We start from the raw sequence: 24162 nt of genomic DNA on the forward strand, positions 1-24162 counted from the left end.
GCCACTTCGGAGGTGGGGTGCCCCCGGCCTCTCGGCCTGGGGCTCGGTCACTCAGGCACGGCTGGCTGCCGGCGGAGCTCACGGGCGCGTCACTGCAACTCCCCCTGGCTTCTGCTCCGTGGCTGCTGAGTGAGCCCTCATCTGGGACTCTCCTCAGCTCTTTCTGGGACAGTGGCGCAGCTGCCCCTCTGTTGGTCTTCCTTGGTCTCTTGTGTTCTGGGGGCCTCTGGATGTCTGGAGTTTTGATCTCCTCCATACTTGCTTCATACCCTGGAGGACGGGGCAGTGGCTCCCCACACTCCCTAGCAGATCATTACATGAAGGAACCTTTAAAAAAAAAAAAAAAACAAGCGCGTCCATGCTCACAGGTGTACACACGGGTGATCACACCCACAAACTACACCCTTTTTGGCTCCTACCTCAAAGCACACTGTGTTCTGTTGATCTTATGTGCTGCACAATAATGTTTAATATTTAGTATTTACTGTCATGTTCCCATATATCATTGTGATGTTGTTTATTCTATTACTCTTGTTCTCTTCTGCTTGTTTTCTTTTTTCTTTCTCAGCAGGTGATCCAGGTGATTGATATATACATTTTTTTTCTTTTTTCTTTTCTTTTTCTGCCCGTTCTGTTGGTTTTTGTCTTTTGCCCTTCTCCTCCGTCCCTCTTCTCAGCTGTTTCTCTTTCCCTCTTTCTTTCTCCCCTTCTTTCCCCCAGTCAAGTCTGTCCCGTATTCAGTAAGTGAAAATAAAATAAACAATAAAAGGTGAATCAAATGGACCATTACGGCAAGGCTGGGATGGTCAGTTTGGTAAAGTAAATCCGTTGGGCATCTTTCTTTGCCTTTAGACAACAATTCTGATGGCAAAAGAGCCAAACGGGACAGGCAAAAAAAAAAAAAAAAAAAAAAGGTAGACCCTACAATAATACATACAGACCCTATAAATATTATTGTGCTTGTTACTTGATATTGCTTAGTAAATGGGTCTGTGAATAACAAGCGATGCCCACTGTTCATCTATTCTTCTTTCGTCTCAGAGCTGTGTATTTGAGATAATGAAGCAGATTAGAAAAACAACAAAACAACAAAAAAAAAAAACGTCTATCGCCTGCCATCAAAATGCACACAAACAGTCATGCCTGTGATGTCCTTGGGGACTAGAATAATGTTTAATTAAAAAAATTATGCCATAAAGAGATTGTAAATTTGGCTGTGGTACTGAGTCAGAGGCATTACTGTAAGTAGTGAAGGAGATTTAACCTGACATTCAGTCTGTGGTCATTAGGTGGGCTGTCTCCACAGACCTTTCAGGGAAAGAAGACACATACCTGCACATACGAGCTGAGCTTGTTCAGTGCAAGGATATCATTTGTACCATTTCTTCATTATTTAAACATGAGGTTATATTATCATCATACTTATGCAATGTATCATGATGCGGCGATCGTGGCTCAAGAGTTGGCAGGTTGTCTTGTAATCGGAAGGTTGCCAGTTCGAGCCCTGGCTTGGACAGTCTCGGTCGTTGTGTCCTTGGGCAGGACACTTCACACGTTGCCTACTGGTGGTGGTCAGAGGTGGTGGCGCCAGTGTCCGGCAGCCTCGCCTCTGTCAGTGCACCCCAGGGTGGCTGTGGCTACAATGTAGCTTGCCATCACCTGTGTGTGAATGGGTGGATGACTGGTTGTGTAAAGCGTTATACAAATACAGGCCATTTACAGTGGGGCAAAAAAGTATTTAGTCAGCCACCGATTGTGCAAGTTCCCCCACCTAAAATGATGACAGAGGTCAGTAATTTGCACCAGAGGTACACTTCAACTGTGAGAGACAGAATGTGAAAAAAAAATCCATGAATTCACATGGTAGGATTTGTAAAGAATTTATTCGTAAATCAGGGTGGAAAATAAGTATTTGGTCACCTCAAACAAGGAAAATCTCTGGCTCTCATAGACCTGTGACGTCTTCTGTAAGAAGCTTTTCTGTCCCCCACTCGTTACCTGTATGAATGGCACCTGTTTGAACTCATCGTCTGTATAAAAGACACCTGTCCACAGCCTCAAACAGTCAGACTCCAAACTCCGCCATGGCCAAGACCAAAGAGCTTTGGAAGGACACCAGGAAAAGTATTGTAGACCTGCACCAGACTGGGAAGAGTGAATCTACAATAGGCAAGCAGCTTGGTGTGAAAAAATCAACTGTGGGAGCAATCATCAGAAAATGGAAGACATACAAGACCACTGATAATCTCCCTCGATCTGGGGCTCCACGCAAGATCTCATCCCGTGGGGTCAAAATGATCATGAGAACGGTGAGCAAAGATCCCAGAACCACACGGGGGGACCTGGTGAATGACCTGCAGAGAGCTGGGACCAAAGTAACAAAGGTCACCATCAGTAACACACTACAACGGCAGGGAATCAAATCCCGCAGTGCCAGACGTGTTCCGCTGCTGAAGCCAGTGCATGTCCAGGCCCGTCTGAAGTTTGCCAGAGAGCACATGGATGATACAGCAGAGGATTGGGAGAATGTCATGTGGTCAGATGAAACCAAAGTAGAACTTTTTGGTATAAACTCAACTCGTCGTGTTTGGAGGAAGAAGAATACTGAGTTGCATCCCAAGAACACCATACCTACTGTGAAGCATGGGGGTGGAAACATCATGCTATGGGGCTGTTTTTCTGCCAAGGGGACAGGACGACTGATCCGTGTTAAGGACAGAATGAATGGGGCCATGTATCGTGAGATTTTGAGCCAAAACCTCCTTCCATCAGTGAGAACTTTGAAGATGAAACGAGGCTGGGTCTTCCAACATGACAATGATCCAAAACACACCGCCCGGGCAACAAAGGAGTGGCTCCGTAAGAAGCATTTGAAAGTCCTGGAGTGGCCTAGCCAGTCTCCAGACCTCAACCCCATAGAAAATCTGTGGCGGGAGTTGAAAGTCCGTGTTGCTCGGCGACAGCCCCAAAACATCACTGCTCTCGAGAAGATCTGCATGGAGGAATGGGCCAAAATACCAGCTACTGTGTGTGCAAACCTGGTAAAGACCTATAGTAAACATTTGACCTCTGTTATTGCCAACAAAGGTTATGTTACAAAGTATTGAGTTGTATTTTTGTTATTGACCAAATACTTATTTTCCACCCTGATTTACGAATAAATTCTTTACAAATCCTACCATGTGGATTCATGGATTTTTTTTTTCACATTCTGTCTCTCACAGTTGAAGTGTACCTCTGGTGCAAATTACTGACCTCTGTCATCATTTTAGGTGGGGGAACTTGCACAATCGGTGGCTGACTAAATACTTTTTTGCCCCACTGTACCTGCACATACGAGCTGAGCTTGTTCAGTGCAAGGATATCATTTGTACCATTTCTTCATTATTTAAACATGAGGTTATATTATCATCATACTTATGCAATGTATCATGATGGGGCGATCGTGGCTCAAGAGTTGGCAGGTTGTCTTGTAATCGGAAGGTTGCCAGTTCGAGCCCTGGCTTGGACAGTCTCGGTCGTTGTGTCCTTGGGCAGGACACTTCACACGTTGCCTACTGGTGGTGGTCAGAGGTGGTGGCGCCAGTGTCCGGCAGCCTCGCCTCTGTCAGTGCGCCCCAGGGTGGCTGTGGCTACAATGTAGCTTGCCATCACCTGTGTGTGAATGGGTGGATGACTGGATGTGTAAAGCGTTATACAAATACAGGCCATTTACCTGTGCAGAGTATGGAAATACAGATCTTGTGGCAGTTTTTCAGGTGTGGCATGAAGGGTGTAAAAATCTGACCAAGCTTTAGATAAATGTTAATCTACAAGATTGTAAAGACTCTAGTTGATGGGGTTCTCATAGCCTGCTTAAAAGTACAGATTTTTCTCCATAATGTCCATAAACTAATAGGTTTACGGTTGTCAGAGTCTCTCTATGCTCCTCTTTTCTGTCTTCTTGTTACCCTCATGGCAAATGGCAGACCTACAAGCCTGGTTCTTTTAGACCTCTCGTCCTGCTTTAAGGAAGTTTTTCTTCCCAACTGTCACCATGTCTTTGCTTGCAAAGGATCATCTGCTCATTAAGGTTGTTACGTCCCTCTGCAGCCTCTAATCTGCTCAGTGTGTTCAGCTGGTGCTGGCCACACCTAGTCAGGTGTGGATAAAAGCATACCTGAGGCAAGCGTCCAGAGAGCTCACTAGTCTTTGCCTTGGTGGTACCAGCCATTTGAGCCAACCTGCTATGCCATTTTAAGATAAAGCTTCTTCACACTAACACTCTGTTATTCATCTCCGTTTTTATGTTGCGGCTTTGAGCCGGGTCGTAACAAAGGTAATATTGTGGAGTCTTGTCCTTATAAGTGGCTTGAAACAACTGGTGTTGTGAACTATCCATCCATACATTCTGCTCCACTTATGCAACTTATCCAATTCAGGGTCACAGGGGGACTTGAGCCTATACCAGGTAACATAGGACAGGAGGTAGGGTATACCCTGGACAGGTTCCCAGTCTGTAGCAGGGCTAATACGGAGAGACAAACAACCATACACACTCACATTCACACCTATGGGCAATTTAAAATTACCAGTTAATTTAAACCCAATACCTGCATGACAGGGTACCCAGGGGGAACCCACGCAAACACAGGGAGAACATGCAAACTCCGCACAGATGGTGGATTCTAACCCAGGACCGTCTTGCTGTGAGGCAGCAGTACTAATCACCGCACTACTGTGCTGCCTCCTGTTGTGAACAAGTGCTTTATAAATATAACTGAGTGTAATTAGTGTGTCTGAGTATCAACAACAGACTCTCTTTCTCTGTTTTTAATCACAATCTTTTATTCAAAAGAAGCCCAAAAACACATAGCAATGACACATCTGAACAGCTATAAATATCAGTTGAAATATACATCACATTTGCTGTATTTGCATGTAAAAGCCTTTTTCATCAGCCTTGGTTTTTTTTGTTATTCCATTGCTTCTATTAGTTTACATTATTCACTGCCTCCACTCCATTACACTCACACTCTTTGTGCCACTAATATGAATTTTCTTTCGTTGTACATAATGAAAAAGTGACTGGAAAACACCCACAATCCATCAGCGAGATTGTCTACTGCAGTAAACGAATCCCATTACTGTGAGTTATTTTATTGTATTACAGTATTCAATTGCATTAATGAATATTCTCAACAATATACTGGTTTTCAGTCACTGGTTGTTGGCTTTACAGACATGGCAGCCAGAAAATGTATAAACAATACATACATAATAATACATCAATACTTTAGACATACTACCACTAAAGGAGAAGCTGTGCTCAAACTTGTTCTTTAAAGTTTGCTTTAAGCGTTTAAATTGTACCTAAGATGATCTAGATGCAATTGCAAAGGCCAAAGACACAGTGTCTCCTGTCTCATCTGATTTACTCTAGCATTTATTTTACACCCAACAGCGCTGATAACAACATATGCTGCTACATCGCAACTCTTGCAAAGACAAAAAATAAATACATACACTGGGTAGAGCAAAGTAAAACAGGCACAAATAACCAGACTGTTACCTGGAATGGCTCTGTTTACATGCTAACCTATTATTCTGTGCCCAGATTCCTGACATCAGAGAATCAGTTCCTATTAAAAGGGCTTAAAACAAATGTGGAACAGACTTTTATACCTTCTCCTTCAGATCAGCTGTGTCAAATCCAGAAGCTTTTAAAAACCCACTTGTACAGACTCATATTTGCATAATGTGTTGAAAGGTCTTTTTTAATGTTTAAATGTGTCCCTTTCTTGTGAATAATATTGCTATTGTTCTCTTTTTCTCTTGTGTATTTTCTATTTTTCTTTTTGGTAATTTTTGCAAAACACCTTGTATCGCCAGTTCATCAAATAAAGTTTATCTTTACTGTGCACACACATCACATGAACACAAAAACAAAATGCAAGAAGCATATATCCAAAAATGTCAGGCGTTTTAGCTTTAAGGGGGGCTACATATTTACAGAGAAGCATAGAGCTGCCAAAGCATCACATTTACTTTGAGAAAAGACAAGCGAGCCGTTTTTCATTTTGTTTCCTTTTTCTTTTAAACTTCTCAACGGTACGCAAATGAGATCACAAAAGACTTTTACGCAAAGCAAATACAGACGTCGGATTCAATCATCACAATTTATCCACTTAAGTAAGAAAGCAGAAATAAGCAGCAGTCGGAAATGAGAAAATATGATGAATTACTGCGCTGTTTGATTAAAGCTGTTGTAGAGAGGACCCTATAATGCCCAAATAAACCCCTCATATTTGCTACCTGCAGGAAATTACATCCACCGAATGAAATAAGTCCTAAGAGGCTTTTTGGTACTGATAGGTAAATACATTCTTCAGTGTTACATGACCAACCTAAAATGTAAGGAGTAAGCTGGAAAGGCACTTATGTCAGGCTGCTGAAAGGAACAAAATTGGTCTTGATAAACAAAAATGTTGTGATTTTTTTTTCCACCAATGTGCTATAATGGATGTAGAATAAGTGTGTGTGGTAGTAATAAAATAGTTGACAAAAAGGCAGAAAAGCATCGATTTTGCCACTTTGATCACTTAATCCTTAAAATATGTTTTTCTTTCTCAGTTCATGTGTGAGTTTCTCTGCTACTGTTCATGTGGCCCTAATTAACCAGAGGAGGAGCTAGTGGTCAGGGCAGTGACTGTGGGAGGTTCAGCTGCAGTTACAACAGAGTTTAGCATCGAGGCTGCTGTGGTAGTGGCCGGTCCGGTTCCTGGGTAAGTGGACTGAAACTTACATGCAGGGGTGGAGCGGTGCAGGTCTGCTGCAGTGTGAGTCGTTGGTGAGCCCGGCGGGTGAGGTGAGATCTTCAGAGAGAAGAAGAACAAAAGAAAGAGCAAGATGGGAACATGAAAAAGGGGAAGACAATAGAGAAATTACAAAAAAAAAAGAGGCATGACATGAATGCACGCAGTGGATGTTTGATCTTTTGTTTTTGTAAGTGGGGTTTTATTTACTCAACCAAATGAAATATCTCCAAGACTGCAATAAAAAAAAATCAGTGGGTTCTTACTTATTGAAACTAAATATATTTTTTATTCGTAAAATGGTCAAAATCTTAAAAATATATAGATATGTCAAGCAACACAGAGCGATTGTGCTTATGTGTGCAGAGGCCCATTATGAGCCACGAGAAACGTTTAAAGACTAAAACTGTAAGCGATTTCTTTTTTCACAATTGTCATCATTGATTTATATGACACACTAGATCTGCTGTTTTCATCATCATCATCATCATCATCTGTATGAGGCATAAAAATCTATAAACACCGCCTTTCAGTCAGAGCCACTCTGTTATGTATTTGGTCCCTGGTGTGATTTAAATAACATTTTTTCTTTTGTTTTCCAGTTTTAACCGTTTACTTTTGTTTCTTATGTTTTCTTTTCCACGTCTCCCTTTATTTTGCCTGCGTGTATTTTCCTGTCATACCTATTAGTCTCATGTTTTCTCCTCTTTTGGATCAAAGGGACCTACACAAAGCGCATCCATAATTTCTGTGACTTTTGGAGAAAGTTGGCATTATATAACCTTGAAAAGCTGATTAAGCACTGGAAGAGCCTCATCAGAGCCACTCTGTCATCTAATGCACCTCACTGCTCTTGTACTAGTTATCTAAATGGACACCATGAAGCGCCACACTGCACAGACTGAGTCAGAGCTTTTTCTTCCCTCTTTCCCTCCTCTAAACCTAATCACTTTCGCTGGCACTTTCAGAATTTTTTCTAATCATTGCCTCTGCAGCAGCATTAATTCACAAACCTTCAATTAGCTGCTCTCACACACAAATGCACACACCTGCCTGTTGATTAATACAGAAGTGACGCACTTATGATGCAGAGAGTCTCCACTGTTCTTCTAATATTAGTGAAACAAAAATAACACATGCCTTTCTTTTGATCTAGTGCTGCACTAAATTGATTTAAATCTCTGTTCTTTTTTATTTTTCCAAATCCCTTTAATTCCCATTATGCAATACATACCATCACCTCAGCTCCACATGAGCACACACACTGGTTACCTGGCTGCTCTGGGGGTCGTGATAGACCTGGTTACGCGGGGACAGCAGGATGCAGTCTTGTGCTGTGGTTTTCTCAGTGCGCGGGACACTGGGGTCACCATCATCTACATCATTGGCAACGCACCTCATGGTCCTCACACACAGCACCTGAAGGGTCATGACAATATTAGTGCTGTTATTATCTTTAGAGGGTTGCTACACATCAGCCTTCTCTGCAACATAACATACTGTTGAAGGTGTACAGACTAGAAAATAACAGTATTCTGGATCCAGGTTTGTTTTTTCAGAAAAAAAGGATTGTAATACACTTGAAATAAAAATGTTGCACTCTATAACCAGAATAATAATACTGCTAAAGATGAGTCTCAACCATAGGGGTAAAACAATCCTAGATAGCAGCACTGGAACCAAAAAGTGAAACCATATCACTGATTTTTTTTCTACTTACACATATTTCACTAAAACATATTTTTTCATGTTTTCTGTATTCGAAAAATATTAATACTGAGTTTAGCTTCATGGCTTCACTGTTTAATAACTGTGGGAGACAGAGTTTAACTAATCCTGCAACAAAACATTTTAACAACATGGTCACATAATTTGTAGTCTAGGCTTCCGAGGCAGTGAGAAAGAGAATTGCAATAAGCAAGGTAATAGTGAAAAACAACAACATTTCCTCAGTGGCAGCAACTGTTAGGAAACAGAGAGACAAAAAGCAGAACAGTAAACCTCTTCTTGTACATACAGGTGTCCATACCAACTGCAGACACAGACACTCAGTAGGGAGTGTCAAACTAAGCCTTTATCCTTTTCCAAGCCCAAAGGAAGGAGAACAAAGTGAAAACACTGATATTAAACCAAATTTTTTCTTATTTTTGTTTCTAAATTAAAGCAATACTTTTATTAATAACGTTGTTATTTTGTGCTGATAGTCTGAACCATCAAACTCATTCTAGTTATGTGAAATTAGTCATGTATATTCTTTCATTTCTTTAAGGTTTTAGAGGAGGGGTGTATAATAATCATAGCTGACAGGCATGTGTCTGTCAAGTTGCTCGTTTTCCGCTTTTTCTTTTGTGTTTCTGTGTTCACCCAGCTGTGTGAGTTTATTCTTCACTGCTTTGTTTTCTTGACATTTTCTGATTACCTTCCTTTTTAAATTTGAAGGTTAGCTCTTTTATTCCTTTTCACACGCTCAGTATTGTTTTGATCTTAATACGGTTCACCTCTGTCTTATCGCCACTTTCTCCAGCATGTATAAATTCAGCCTATTTTGCTTCACACTTTTTCAAGTTGTTGTTTTTTCTCCCTTAGTTCCCAGGGATTTCTATGTGTTGCTTTTTAGCGTTTTTGGAGTTGGTCTTTTAATTTAGCGAGTGATTTTGTTTCTCTTGTTATCAGTCTGGCATGTTCTCTCTGCACTTGGATCAGCTTTGGGAAATTTATTGACAATATGACAGCATCCAAAAAATGACAAAAAATCATATTGTAGATTTATTCTTTATTATTGCTGAACTCTAATTTATTGGATATTTTGACTTTAACTTTGATATATATATTTTTCTGATGATAGACATTTATCAGGACATCTAAACTGGATACCACAATACATGCCAGCTTTGCTCCAGACTGATGGTTGCTGAAAAAACTATTTTAATAAAAAATTAATAATTTTTAAATGATTGTTTTTCACAAAATGTGGGAGAAACATTTCTTATGAATTTAATGACATTTAAATTAAAGGCAAGCATTTCTTTTCTTTAAAAAAAAATGTGGACATGTTTTAGTAACCACAGTTTTGAGCAGTGTTGAATCACCTGCTGTGATTGGTAGATGAAAAATGATATGAAAACATAATTTAAAGTAAAATGAAGCTGCAATAGATAGAGCCCTAAACTATTATTATATTCCTATTCTTATACAGCACTGTCAAACTGATGCAGTTTGTAGAAATTGATGTTACCTTCTAAAAAATCACTGCTCACAACAGTTCAACAGTTAACAAACACAATGAGTTGAGATCAGATAAACAAGATGTAAGATGCTAATTAGCGGGCTTTAACAGCACTGCTATGGTGAGAAGAAATTCAACGTACTTTTCTGAAGCTCTGTTTAAAGTTGTCTGATAGGAAACTATAGAGAAACGGATTGGCACATGAGTTGGCATAAGACAAGATGACAGCAAAGAAGTAGATGCCAGCAGTGGCACTGGACTCCGGGATGATGACCACCAGATTGACCATATTGATGATGAAGAACGGCAGCCAGCAGAGCACAAACACCACCACAATCACCACCACCATTCGGGTCACTTTGCGCTCTGAGCGTCGGCGTTTAGAGAAACCAACCCGTGCCCCAGAGGACTTCACCTGCAAAATAACAATAAAAAGATTTGAATTATAATGACGAGGATGGAAATCGTGCCTTTCTGTTGACTGAGAAAAGAATATCAACTTTAAAATGTGCTTTTTAATGAGCTTCATGAAATATCTACCTTGATGACAATAAGAAGGTAACAGAGGCAAATGATGAGCAGTGGTCCAAAGAAACCCACTGTGGCAGTGTAGAGAATGAAGGCTGTTGACCACACATCCTTCGGCTCTGGCCAGATCATGTTGCAGGAGTTAAATGTATCCTAAAGAAAAATGAATATTGAACAAATAAAGTAAATTCAGAATTGAATCGGAATCTGACAGACAGTCAACAACAAAATCTGGAAGTTAATCCACTGCTTTCCATCACATCCATTAATTTTAAATGTCAATCATCATCTTCATCTTCTACTTCTTCTTGTTCATCCTCCTCCTCCTTTAGGGGTCACTACAGCAAATCACCTGCCCACATTTCACCCTATTCCTCTGCTACACCAACCCTCTGCACGTTCTCCTTCACTATATCCATGAATCTTATCTTTTAGTCTTCCTCTTTTCTTCCTGCATGACTGCTGCCTGTTTAACATCCTTTGTCCGATATATCCACTATCCCTCCTTTGCACATACCAAGCCATTTCAGCTTTGTCTGTCTTTGAGCTTAACAATGTCTGCTCGTTTAAATTGTTGTTGCAGAAACACTTTTCTTTTTCATAAACTTTACACAAGTGCATCTTTGCAAATACACTTGTATTCATGTCTGTGGAATAAACAGCTTCCATGTCAGCTGGCATTTTGATAGTGTTTTATTTCACATTGTATCATCAAATAAAGGCACTTTTGACTGCCAATTTCCAGCACTTAGACCTAGCATCACACTTTCGGTGTGGTGGTACCACTTGACTAGCATTTGACTTAGCTGTCTTGACTCACTGGATACTTTACCAGACCATAAACAAATGTTCTTTGTGCCTTCAGTTAATATTGATTGAAGTAGGAAAAGATTTTCTCGGAAAGGAGGTTAAGTTGGCACGTAGCTCTTTATCTTGCATGGAACCAAATGTGCATTAGCCAGATTCTCATGACAGATAACACATGTAGACTGTTGACACCATTGTTTCAGCAGAAGCAGTAAGACATCTTACATTTGAGATATTATGTGGTGGTTTGGACCATACTGGAAAGGAATTAGTTTTCTTATTTGTTGACCTCCGTGCTTTCAGGGCATATTTAGACTGTAATGCTTCTCATTATCTGGTAATTCATCCAAGGTGCACCGACAGACACGTTCGTTCAAAGAATTTTTAGGATATTATATTTACCTCTCAGTGAGTGTACAGAAAAGATTGACATGATAATATAACAACTCATTCAACTTGAAGTGCAGTTGTATATTGCATAATCATAACATATGGTTTTGAAAAAATATGATGGTGCCTCATGGTGCACTGGTTGCACTATTTGGGAACCACTTGATTTGAGTACCTCCATCAAATTCCTGCTTTTTTTGTTTGTTTTGTTATACTGCAATTAGAATCATTGCTAAAGCGAAATGCATTGCACTGCATTATGTGAATGAATATTTCAAAGAATGGGGAATTATGTTTAGCTTAGCTTAACACAAATACAGAAATACCAGGGAGTGAGCTAGAACTCCAAGTAGTCTCCAAAAGAACAGTCGAACATATTATTGTCAAATGTTTTTTTTTACTTTAGCAAACAGTCGTGAAGGTCAAACACACTTTATAAAAATTAAAAAAAAATAGTACCATTAACAGTGCTGAAAATTCAGTGTTTTTAACATGTTTCACAAAAACCCTCTTGTGACATTTAGCTTGGATTTTTGTAACTATTATTATTTCTTTTTCTTCTTATTATTATTTACAGTTTTTGTTTTACTGGTAACATTTGTCGTTTATAGTTGTTCCTTCTTTTAAAAAAATACCTTTGTTCAAAGATTGTAGAGGAACGTAGTTATTAATCTGTAACAACTACCAATATGGCCATTAAACCAGTGCTTAATTCTCGCTTTAGGAGCGGTCATATTACCATGCTTCGGTGTCCTATCTGAAGTTTTCACTGGCACACGACTGAATTATATACCTGCACATCAGAGAAGATGACCACTGGCAGGACCACCACAAAGGAAACGGCCCACACAGCTGCGCTCACTACCTTCGCTATGCGGGGGTGTCTCCACTTGGTGCTGCGGATTGGATGAACCACAGCCAGGTAACGGTCAATCGACATTACTGTGAGACAGAAGATAGACGTAAACTGGTTCATGGAGTCTGCAGTCATGACCACGCGGCACAGGAAAGAGCCAAAGGGCCAATAGGAGAGTACATTCTGTGTGGTAAGAAAGGGGAGCCCGACGATGTACAGCTCATCAGCCATAGCCAGGTTCAGGATGTAGATATTGGTGACTGTTTTCATTTTGGCATAGCGCAGCACCACATAGATCGCCAAAGTGTTGCCGGTCAGACCCACCACGAAGACTGTGAGGGATATGACTGCGGTCATCAGAGTGCTGCTGCCCTGAAAGGGGACACTCTGAGTGGAAATGTTGGAGGAGATGTTGAAAAGGCGAGGATAAGAGAAGAGGATAGGTGAGGATGTAGAGGAGTTGAGCTCGGATGAAAAGGGATGCCAGAGGTTTTGGTCTTGTTGCTCCATTGTTCACAGTCCATGTGGTGGCTTGATTCCAGTGATTTAGAAGAAACTCTTTCCTCCTTCTTCTTTTCCCATGCTTTCGAGACAGAAGCCGGAGCAGCCCCCACGCTTTAAAATGTGAAGTAAAACGATGAAAAGGTGATTTTGAACTATAAAAAGGAACAATCCAGTTTGTCTCAATCAACAGTCCGTGCACAAGAAAGACCAATAATCACTACATTAAACTCCTCCGATAATTCTAAAGCTTTGTGTGCGCCCCGTGCGCCCTGAGCGAACTCCAGTGAGGCAGGTGTTCCACATCCTAGCGTATCATACACGTAGCTTCACAGTAGTGTAGTCGTATGAGGAATTAGACCGTAAGCAGTTGAGTCACAGATGATGATGTGCTGTATTTGTCAGCTCTATCTTTGCTTCTTCTTTTTTTTTTTTTAAATAGATCTGACTGTTTACGTCTCTTTTGATCTGACTTTGGAACCACTCACAAGTCATCCGGCGTGTTGTGCGTCAAGCTGTGAATGGTGCCACCGCTTTTACGCACGACACATCTTTTTGACTACACGCTCTATAATTATGAATGTGTCATTAATGAATGTGTGTGCTAAGGTTGAATATCTTGAGCCTTTGTTTAAAGGCTCGATGCGTTTAAAGGAGAACATTTTTAAATCGCGCAGAGTAAAGATTTATGCAGAGATCAAGACAAGAACGGGCTTACTATGTCTAGAAGAGGAAAAGTCAGAGTCTCTCTGTAATCAGATTCAAATAATCAGTCCCCGAACAAAGTCACGTCTGTTTTCCGATTCCTGAGTATTTGTCCAGTATTGATTGAAAGTTGTTTTCTAGCTCTCTTCGCTGTTCGCTGTCTGGGGTGCTGAGCAGAATGTACTGGCAAGCAGCTCTGCTGCTTTTTCTTCAACTTTCTGCCCACACAGCTCTGCTGCTTGCTTGATAGGATTTATAAAGAAAGAGAGAGAGAGAGAGAGAGAGAGAGAGAGAGAGAGAGAGAGTGTGTGTGTGTGTGTGTGTGTGTGTGTGCGTGCGTGCATGTGCGTGTGCGTGTGTGTGTGTGTGTGTGTGATATAATATAATATAATATAATATAATATAATATAATATAAGTTTAAAAATCTCTAAACCTGAGAAAAGAAACATGCTCTGATGTTTCCCCTCAGATTCACCTTTGGAGCAACAGCAGATACTTGTCTCCAGATGACAGCAGGGTTCACAGACCACAGTGGGTATTTTCTAATAGTCCCCAGTGTTATTGATGCTCTGTAAATGGGTATCGGTGCTGTTCTGGGTGGTTTCAGTCAGTGCTGCAGAATCTTCCAGCTATCCAAACCTCACACCAAATATGATGCTTCCAATTAACACACACCTCTTAAGTTTCTTGTAAAAATAAATAAATGAAATTTGTTGTACTAATCACATGTCAAATATAAAGAGTCTCTGCTTTCTGTAGTCCTATTAAGGATGATTGCACCACAAAGAGACCAAAAACTTATCCACTGACTGCTTTTGTTTTTGCCTTCTCTTCTTCTAACACACAGAGAGGTCAAAGGGTACACATTTTATGCAAGATTTTAAGTAACATGTCTTTTTCTTTTCTTTTCTTTTTTGCCTGTCACATTTGGTTCTTTAGCCGTCAGAATTGTTGTCTGAACGCCAACAAAGATATCCAACGGATTTACTTTAACAAGTGGATCATCACGACCTTGCGGTATTGGTCTATTTGATTGACCATTGTTGTTATTATTTATTTTATTTTATTTTCAGTTGTTGCAAAAGGGACAGACATGGCTAGGAGATAGGAAAGGGAAAAGAGAGGAAGGAAAAGAAAAACAGGGAAGAGGGACAGTGAGAAAAGACACTTAAAAAGCAAAAAGATCTCCCGGATCACCTGTTGAGAGAAAAAAAAGAGAAAACAAGGAAAAAAAGAGAGCAGCATAATAAGCACAACACCATCGCATTAATCTAGCTAAGTGTAAATAACAGTAAATACTAAATATTGAGTGTTGTTGTGCAGCACAATGTGCTTTGAGGTAGCAGCCAAGAAAGGTGTGGTTTGTGTCTATGAACAGTGAACACCAGTGAACACCTGGGTGGATGAGCGCGCTTGTATTAAAGGTTTCTCCATGTAACGATCTGCTAGAAGGTGTAGGGAGCCATAGCCCCGTCCCCCAGGGCATGAAGCAGGCATGGAGGAGATGTCTGAGTAACATGTTTGATGATAAGCTTTTGACTTCAAAACGTTGGGTTGAATATTAATTATTATTATAATTAATTATTATTAATCTTTTAGATGTCAGCACGGCATAGTGCTGAGTGCAATTTAAAAACACACTGAAAGTGAAGCACAAGGAAAATCTTGGTATCCCTCAGAAAGCTTCTAGGGTATAAGTGTGGTTTAAAAAAAATAATGAATAAAATCAGAATTTAGAGATTTCAGAAAATGTTCACTTTCTCATGACTCCCTGAGCATTTCACACTCAGCATGAACCTAGAAGTACCTGAAAGCTCTATAAGCATACAAGTAAATGCACATTAGAGACTGCTTTAAACTTTTGTTACACAGTGAAAACGAAATGAAAAATGAAAACTACTCAGTGGTACATCAGACAGTATTAAAGGTTATTAACAGACACAGGTCACACCTGTACAAAATAGATTTTCCTCGGATTAGAAAAGATGAGATTTAAGATTTTCTGGAGCAGGCTGACTGACCATAATAGTTTGAAAGCTCCACTAATGAATCTAGCTGCCTGTAGAAGGTTAAGAATTATTTGCTGTCACTTCTGACAGCTAACAAAGCATAGATTTGTAGCGCTAAAATGAAATGATTTCCTTTCATTTCTAATACACAGACATTAAAATAGACAGTACTGTGCAGTCCTCTACAGTTTTTTGCGATTTTGTTAGGACAATGGGAAATAGGTGAACTACAATATATAAGGCAAGAACAGAGTTTGTACAGTTTTAACGAACTTGAAAATAGTGCGACCACCTTTATTCTGCAGCACAGTCTAAACTCTCTTAGACAAACTTTCTTGTAATTTCTTTGAGTAGCCTTCGGGAATAGTTCTCCAGACTTCTCGCAGGACATTCCAGGACTGATCGTGGTCCATTGTGAGTTTTTATATCCAGGTATGCTTCTGCTACATTGGTATTGTGTTTGGGATCATTGTCATGCTGAAAAATTAAGCTGTTTCCAATCAGATGCCTTCCAGATGGTACTGTATGGCTAAATGAGATTTGATGGTACTTTTCTGAGCTCCTCTGAACATACTGTTGACAGTCGTCTTGATGCATGCTCAATCATCCAGCTAAGTAAATCTCCAAAAGTTGATTCAGTTCATCTGGACGTAGCGTTTTGTGGGAGAAACGTTTTGTCACTCATCCAAGTGACTTCTTCAGTCTCAGCTGACTGCAGGTTTCCCCAATCTTATAAACAGTACATTTGCATAATGACTGAAACCAGCCCACTGAATGAACAATGGGCTGGGAGGTCAGTTCCTTAATCCTAATTATTCAAATTCTCACTTGGATTAGTGACGAAACGTTTCTCCCACAAAACGCTACGTCCAGATGAACGGAATCAACTTTTGGAGAGATACTGATGACAATCTGGAACAAAAATGTCATGTTTGGACCTGTTGTCACTGATTTTCAGTGCAGTTCTTGTATAATTTGGTCATCCACAGCTTTTTCTCCCTGTTCCTCTCCTTAGAAATGACTTATTGACAGTCACATTCCCACTGAGACCATTTCTGATGATGCTTTGGTGAACAGCAGTTGGATTAACTGAAGGGTCAGATGCATCTCTCGGGTCCATTGTTAAGTTGGATTTTTTTTTCTTTTCAGATTTTAATGACATTACATACCTGTCATCTGCAACAGATAGTTTTAGGTTTGTCACCTCTTCGTTTGTCATCAATTGACCAGTTTCCTCAGAATTTTTAGGTACACACTGTTCATCATGTGAAGCTTTCAGCATTTTGAAGCATTTTCAGAAATAGGAACAGTTTTTCTATTTTGGGGACAAGCTGCTGGCAACAAAGTCCCGGAAGATGCAATTTAAAATTATTATTTTGCTAAGTTGTCTGCTATGTGTAGATACAACACTGGTTCATCCCTTGCGTTTGGTGCCTTTATTTATATTTAGATGGCTGATCAGTCACTGCGATGTGACTTCAACAAAAAACAAAAAACAAAGCATTCTTCTGAAAATGGTTGGGTATAAAAACTGGACTGAAAATGAGTAAAAAAGCAGGTAATGTCCAACAAAAAACTTTAGAAGACCTCCAGAAACCACTTTAAGAAAATTACAAGAAAGTCTGGCTCATTGGAAACGAAATATAAGAACTGAGGAGCAGCTCAAGACTTTGCACAGTACTGTATTTTAAACATGAAGTTACAGTCAGCTGTCAAGTTCATCTTAATTAAACATAAATAATGGAAACCTAGCCTCTGTCTAAAGCACATGCAGTCCAGCTATCAAAACATTAGCTCAATGATTAATATATATGATGTATATTATTCAGCACAAAGGTAAGAGTAAAAGTGACAAGTTGTGATTTGATGGATTAGATCTTGCTAGTCCTTTCAGCGAGCTGAAAAAGTTCTTACCCTTCAATGAGATTTTTAAAACATTTCAAGGTTTTGTGTAGGAAAAAAATGGGACTCACAGCTAATATGAATTATTTCCTGCCCGCAGACCTGTTCATAAATCTCTTCAGCTCAAATATGCCACCACAGCCAAAAAAAAATTAAAAAAAATTCAAAGTACAATTTTACATCAGAATTTTCATAAATCTGTTTGGAGGTATTTTAAATTTATTATGAAAAAGAAGCTGGATTCACATCATCAACATGTTTGAACTCTGGCATCTTTTATAGGTCAGTATAAAGCTGCTTGCTTTGTTGGCATTGTCTTTTTCTCTGTGCAGATTCTCAGTTTTATTTTATCCCTCTCACATGCATGTTGCCCATAAGACCTTAATGTCCTTTGACAGGCTGGTAAGGTCAGCCCTCGGGCTGTGTGAAAGCTTCACTCCGGGGGATTGTTGTGGAGATGGACAGATATTCTCCCCTCTTTCCCTAGATACATTTATTAACTAAAAACTGTTACAAAATCTTTATGAGGTAGTCGGGGATAAGAAGCTCCTTATGTTCCCTGCAGAGAAGGAAAGAATACATAGAAAAAGAGGTAACAGAGTTAGAGAGTACCGGAAGCCACAGACAAACATTATCAGTCAGTCAGACATATAAAGCTTGTGGTATGTATGGCTGGCTTTGTTTGGGTTTGTTCAGGGAGAAAGAGAGTAACAGCTTGTGTGTTAAATCATTTTCAGGTGACTGACATTTACAGATACACAGACAAAACAGAATGACAAAGCTTTTTCAGTTTATTTATACAGAGGCAGCTCTAACATCTTCTACATTACAGTTCTTTATAATGTTACACAATTAATGAAGTGATAATAATTCACTGACTCATACAAATTACTATGAACTTTAGAGTTACGATCTGTGACAATATAGCAGTTACAATGTATCTAGATGCTATAATTTCTACTGTCATTTGAAGAAGTGTCCAGGAAACGGTTGCATGGCTCCTTTGGAAATCTTTCTGGTGAGCCATCTTACAAAGCTCACACCACACTCATCTTCAAAAAGGGCTTTGAAGTGCCTTGGGTGCAACCAGACAGCAACAGTGTTGCTGTTGCAGTGTTCTTTTTGCACATTTTTCTTGTAACATGTTAAAGGCATCTTTTGAAACTGCAACTCATTTCTACCCAATGGATACTCGGAAGACTTGCAGCCATGTTTCAGAAGCTGAAGGAGTCTAAATATAGAAAAAGAAATAAATAATTGTTTGTGTGCTTTATTTCTTTGGCCATGAACCACAAAGCATTCTCAAAGGACTCCACAGTCTCATGCAGCCACACAGAAAAACTCTCAAGGTCTCAAACAGGGACATTCAGAGTTTTATTGTGTAGTAGGACAGACTGCAGCACATTATTATATCAACAAAAATACAGAGAGCATGTTCAAGCTATAGTCCGAGAACTTATTGCTGCAATATTTTTGTGTTTACTTTAAGTAGAAATGCTGTAAGGGTGCCAGTTTGTCCATGAGCCTTACAATGGACACTGTAGAACAGACTCAAAAAACTAGCAGTTGTAAGAAATATTTTTGAGTCCTTGAAACATCTGTGTAGGTCTCAGTCATCCAGGTCATATTACTCCAAGGAGCTTGGAAAGAAAAGCAACTGGAGTCCCTGAAACCAAAATATTGTGTAATCCACAGGCTTATTTTATTTATTTATTTCTCATGTATTTTTAAGCAGCCATATTGTTCACTGTGACACAGACCAGTAGCCTCTTTTTCTCTTGATTTTAACTAACTTCTCTCACACTCATGAATGGTTCATCCAACTCTCGCCTGTCTGCCATATCACGCTTGCTTTTTTCCAGGAGCAGGTGTAATGTGATAAAAGGGCCAGAACACATTAGACTGGGTGTTTTGATATGCAATATCCCTGGTTTGATGACAGCCCACTTTTTGATATGTAATTACCTGTATGTCTCCACTGTGCTGGTTAATAAGAATAATTTATTCTTGATGGCAAAATGTCACAAATAAATTATTCTTAAAATGACTGAAAAAAACTACAAAATAGTTTCTAGTTTGCAAATAAACTTGTAGTCAGCCAGACATGTAATAAAAATCCTTTACCGTTTAGATAAGCCTGAATACACAAAAATGTCATGCAGCCCTTCTTCCATCTGATAACACCTCACTTAAAGATTTGTCTTCACACATGAAGCGGTTTGGTCGTCATGTTTACCATCAGTGATAAGGCTCATCAGGAAAATTAATCCTTTTCAGTGTGATGATCATGTGCTATATTTTTAACTTATCGTTCAGTAACACACTACAAGGTCTCCTTGGTTTTTCAGGTTTCCCTACACACAGTACTGTGCAAAAGCATTGAGCCACACCTTACGACCATATTTTGCTTCTAAGCCAGGCTCTCTTGCAAAATGTGGTCTTAAGCAAACATTTTTCAGGCTGTCAAAGTTTTTCTTTACATATTGGCTGCTTTTTCACTCATTTTCAGTCCAGTTGTTCAGAGGAATGCTTCATTATTTGTTAAACCACTTAACACTAACCAGTGAATCATTCAAGCATAAAAGAGGTACACAAGGGATGAACCAGTGTTATTACTACACAAAACCGAAAACAATGGGCCAATTTTAAGTGGTATCTTTAGGCACTTTGTTACCAGCAACCTGTCACAAAAACATAAAATTTGTTCCCATTTCTTTTGTTGAATTGAAACAGAAGTGCCAAACATAACACAGCTTGACAGGCATAAAACTGTATTTTTGGATGGACAAGGTTATTCTTAAAGAGCTTTTATCCTAAAACTTGGCATATCTCAGCACAGTGGCCAGTGAAGCTTTCTTTCCAAGCTCCTGAATTTATGGCAGATCTGAAAGTTATATCGTTAACAAACAGACATGCACAGACATGCATCTGACCCTTCAGTTAATCCAACTGCTGTTCACCAAAGTATCATCAGAATTGGTCTCAGTGGGAGTGTGACTGTCAATAAGTCATTTCTAAGGAGAGGAACAGGGAGAAAAAGCTGTGGATGACCAAATTACACATGCAGCTAGATTCATTAGTGAAGCTTTCAAACTTCAAACTATTATGGTCAGTCAGCCTGCTCCAGAAAATCTTAAATCTCATCTTTTCTAATCTGAGGAAAATCTATTTTGTACAGGTGTGACCTGTGTCTGTTAATAACCTTTAATACTGTCTGATGTACCACTGAGTAGTTTTAATTTTCCATTTCGTCTTGATGCATGCTCAATCATCCAGGTAAGTAAATCCCCAAAAGTTTGATTCTGTTCATCTGGACGTAGCGTTTTCAGTGGGAGAAACTCACTCATCCAAATGACTTCTTCAGTCTCAGCTGACTGCAGGTTTCCCCAGTCTTAGGCTACGTCCACACTAATGCATTTTCAAACAAAAACGCATCGTTTTCTCTCCATTTTGGCCTCCCGTCCACACTGAGACGGCGTTCTCCTCGAAGAAAAACGCAGCGTTTCGAAAACGCTCTCGAAAACGAATACATTTGAAGATGGTGCTTTCGCGTCGCAGTGTTGACAGCGAAAACGGAGACTTTCGAAAACAATGATGCATTTTAGTCATGTGATGCAGCAGTTGTTTTGTTTGCTCTCAATTTTGACAGCCCTATTAAATATTAATATCAGTCTGTACATGCTCCAGATAGCTTTTCTTCAAATTCTTTAACTCTCACTCGCTTTTGCAACTTTGTACTTTTGTGTTACTCGCAGCAACAACTCCACCTCATTGTTAGTCCATTTAAAAAACTCAGTGCTTTTCCTCAACATTTTGCAGCAACATTTCAAAGAGCCGGAAAGTAAAGAAGCCATTCCTTTTTCTTTTTTTTCTTTTTTTTTTTTTTGCCTGTCCCGTTTGGCTCTTTTGCCATCAGAATTGTTGTCTAAAGGCAAAGAAAGATGCCCAACGGATTTACTTTACCAAATTGACCATCCCAGCCTTGCCGTAATGGTCCATTTGATTCACCTTTTATTGTTTATTTTATTTTCACTTGCTGAATACGGGACAGACTTGACTGGGGGAAAGAAGGGGAGAAAGAAAGAGGGAAAGAGAAACAGCTGAGAAGAGGGACGGGGGAGAAGGGCAAAAAACAAAAACCAACAGAATGAGCAGGAAAAAAAATGCATATATCAATCACCTGGATCACCTGCTGAGAAAGAAAAAAGAAAACAAGCAGAAGAGAACAAGAGTAATAGAATAAACAACATCACAATGATATATGGGAATATGACAGTAAATACTAAATATTAAACATTATTGTGCAGCACATAAGATCAACAGAACACAGTGTGCTTTGAGGTAGGAACCTTTAAAAAAAAACAAACAAGCGCGTCCATGCTCACAGGTGTACACACGGGTGATCACACCCACAAAGAAGCCATTCCTAATGAAGGCAAACGGAGGGAAGTTTGATGGAATTATAAACACAGAAAAGCACCATCAGATTTTGATCCAACATACAGAACCATCTGGAAAGGATCTTTTTGCCAAGACTTCATTTTTTTTACTAAGACAATAATCCCAAATACACTGCCAATGAAGTAAATGCATACCTGGATAGAAAAACACAGAACAGATTACTATTAGTCATGGATTGGCCTCCTCAGAGCCTGGACCTCAAAATTATCTATATTTGAGGTCCAGTATTTCCATATGTGTTATATTATATATATTTCTCATATTCAATTCAATTTATTTATATTACTGTAAGTATTTCCCAAAATGCTTCTTGAACTCAGTCTTTTTCTGACCACTTGGGGGCAGTGGAAATTAGTTGTCAGCTTAAAGTTACTGTATAACATATTTAGCAACATTATCTTTTATTTAGAGTCTGGTTAATCGGCAGCTAATCGAAGTGTAGATGGTACAGGAAAAACTATACTTACATGGTTTAAATCAGGATTGGGTGACCAAGTAGTTGGACCCAAACACTGCCAGCAAAAAGTCTTTCACAACATGTCAGATCCATACAGATCGCCTCATTATAAGCACGTGGGTTCAGATGGTTATAATAAACCAGTTCTACCTATAAAGCCTTGAAATGCAAGAAAGATGAAATATGAACCACTGAGTCTTTTTAATTTGCTTGTTTTATATATGCTTCATCTAAAGTTGCATTATATATCAAATTATAGACATTTTGAAATCATGTGACCCATTAAGCTGGGTATGTTTGTGCAAAACAAGAATAAAAATACATAATCAGCTGGTACTATTACCATTTAATTTCACATCTTTACATTCCTGGAGTTCAACGGGCTTTACACGCACCCTTGAAACAGGAGAATTTCAGCATTGAACCAGCAACCATATAATTCAAGTCAAACATATTCATCCACCTGAGCTACAGCTGCTCACTGGCACACGTGCTGACATTTAAGTATTGGCAGCCCACCACCAAGTTTCCTTAGCCCTTAGGCAAAGAGAACTGACAATTAGTTCATTGGATAGCAAAACCAGGGACGCGAGGAGGCAGCAGCTGATTCCTTGACAGAACAAAGAAGTGTGTCCTCATTAAAGCACACCACACTGTGGAGAACTGTACAGGGAGAGTCAGAGCTGGGTGATAATTACTGTGGTGAAGGAGACAGTGTCTCGTGCTTCTTTCTGTTCTCTCACTTTCCTTGTCCTTCAGGTTCAATGATTCTTCAAAAAAATAAATAAATAAGAAAAAAGTAAGACCAAAGAAATTGTGATATAATGGACTTTTCTTTTCCCTTGATCAGACTGAACAGATTTCCTTTTTGACCTTGGGCATCTATCATTTTGTGTCCTTTAAATACAGGAGCAGTGAAATTCATTCAACAATTTCCCACAATTAAACTATATATTCAGTATGACATTAAAACATGCTCCTTTAGATTATTGGATGCCCTGTGTTTCACTACAACCTCTCTGAGTTCTTGCCAAGTGAGTATTTATTTAAGTCTTGTTTGTCAATGCTGGACTGGAGTGGTGCGTGTTCACTGTTTTGATTGGGTCCAAAGTGGCCTTGTAGTTTAAGATTGAAGGTAAGGCACTTTCCTGTGGCAATAAAGTCTATCAGAGAGCACTACTGCCTGTTATTTGACCTTGGTACACAATATTACCTATAATAATAATACCATTATTACAAGCTGAATGAATTCATTTTTCTATGTGTTCATTATTTTTGCTTTGTGAAAACAAAACAAAAATGTCCTGGAAGAATGTTTGAGGGTATAAAAGTCCTGGAAGATTGTTTTTTCCATCAGTTCATTGCTCAAAGAACATTTTTTGTTAATATGTACTGAAATTGCTGACTATTTCCGCCCACATGGTTTGGCGACTTACAATTCTGACTGGCACCTCAGATAAATGTCTTTTACGAACCCCTGGGCTGTAACTCAGCTTTTCCTCTGCACGTGCTCCAAGTTGCTGGT

General features: G+C 39.4%; 1 protein-coding gene across 2 annotated transcripts; it reads right to left on the bottom strand.

Annotated features, from left to right (window-relative positions):
* Positions 1–4801: 4801 nt before the first annotated feature.
* sstr5 (somatostatin receptor 5) lies at positions 4802–14020 on the bottom strand. 2 transcript variants are annotated; one of them, XM_085277589.1, is made up of 6 exons: positions 13821–14020; positions 12539–13216; positions 10561–10701; positions 10163–10435; positions 8067–8213; positions 4802–6854 (listed from the first exon to the last, which is right to left on the bottom strand). In XM_085277589.1, exons 2-6 carry the CDS (start codon positions 13109–13111, stop codon positions 6654–6656), a joined length of 1335 nt encoding a protein of 444 aa, XP_085133715.1. In that variant the 5' UTR covers positions 13112–13216; positions 13821–14020; the 3' UTR covers positions 4802–6653. The 2 variants fall into 2 exon arrangements, with proteins under 2 accessions (XP_085133715.1, XP_085133714.1); XM_085277588.1 differs by having other exon boundaries at positions 12539–14020.
* Positions 14021–24162: the final 10142 nt, after the last annotated feature.

Source organism: Mchenga conophoros, linkage group LG6, assembly GCF_057382185.1.
Source record: "Mchenga conophoros isolate Kocher_MC1m ecotype Shallow Benthic linkage group LG6, M_conophoros_male_GT1.1, whole genome shotgun sequence".
Lineage (NCBI taxonomy): Eukaryota > Metazoa > Chordata > Actinopteri > Cichliformes > Cichlidae > Mchenga > Mchenga conophoros.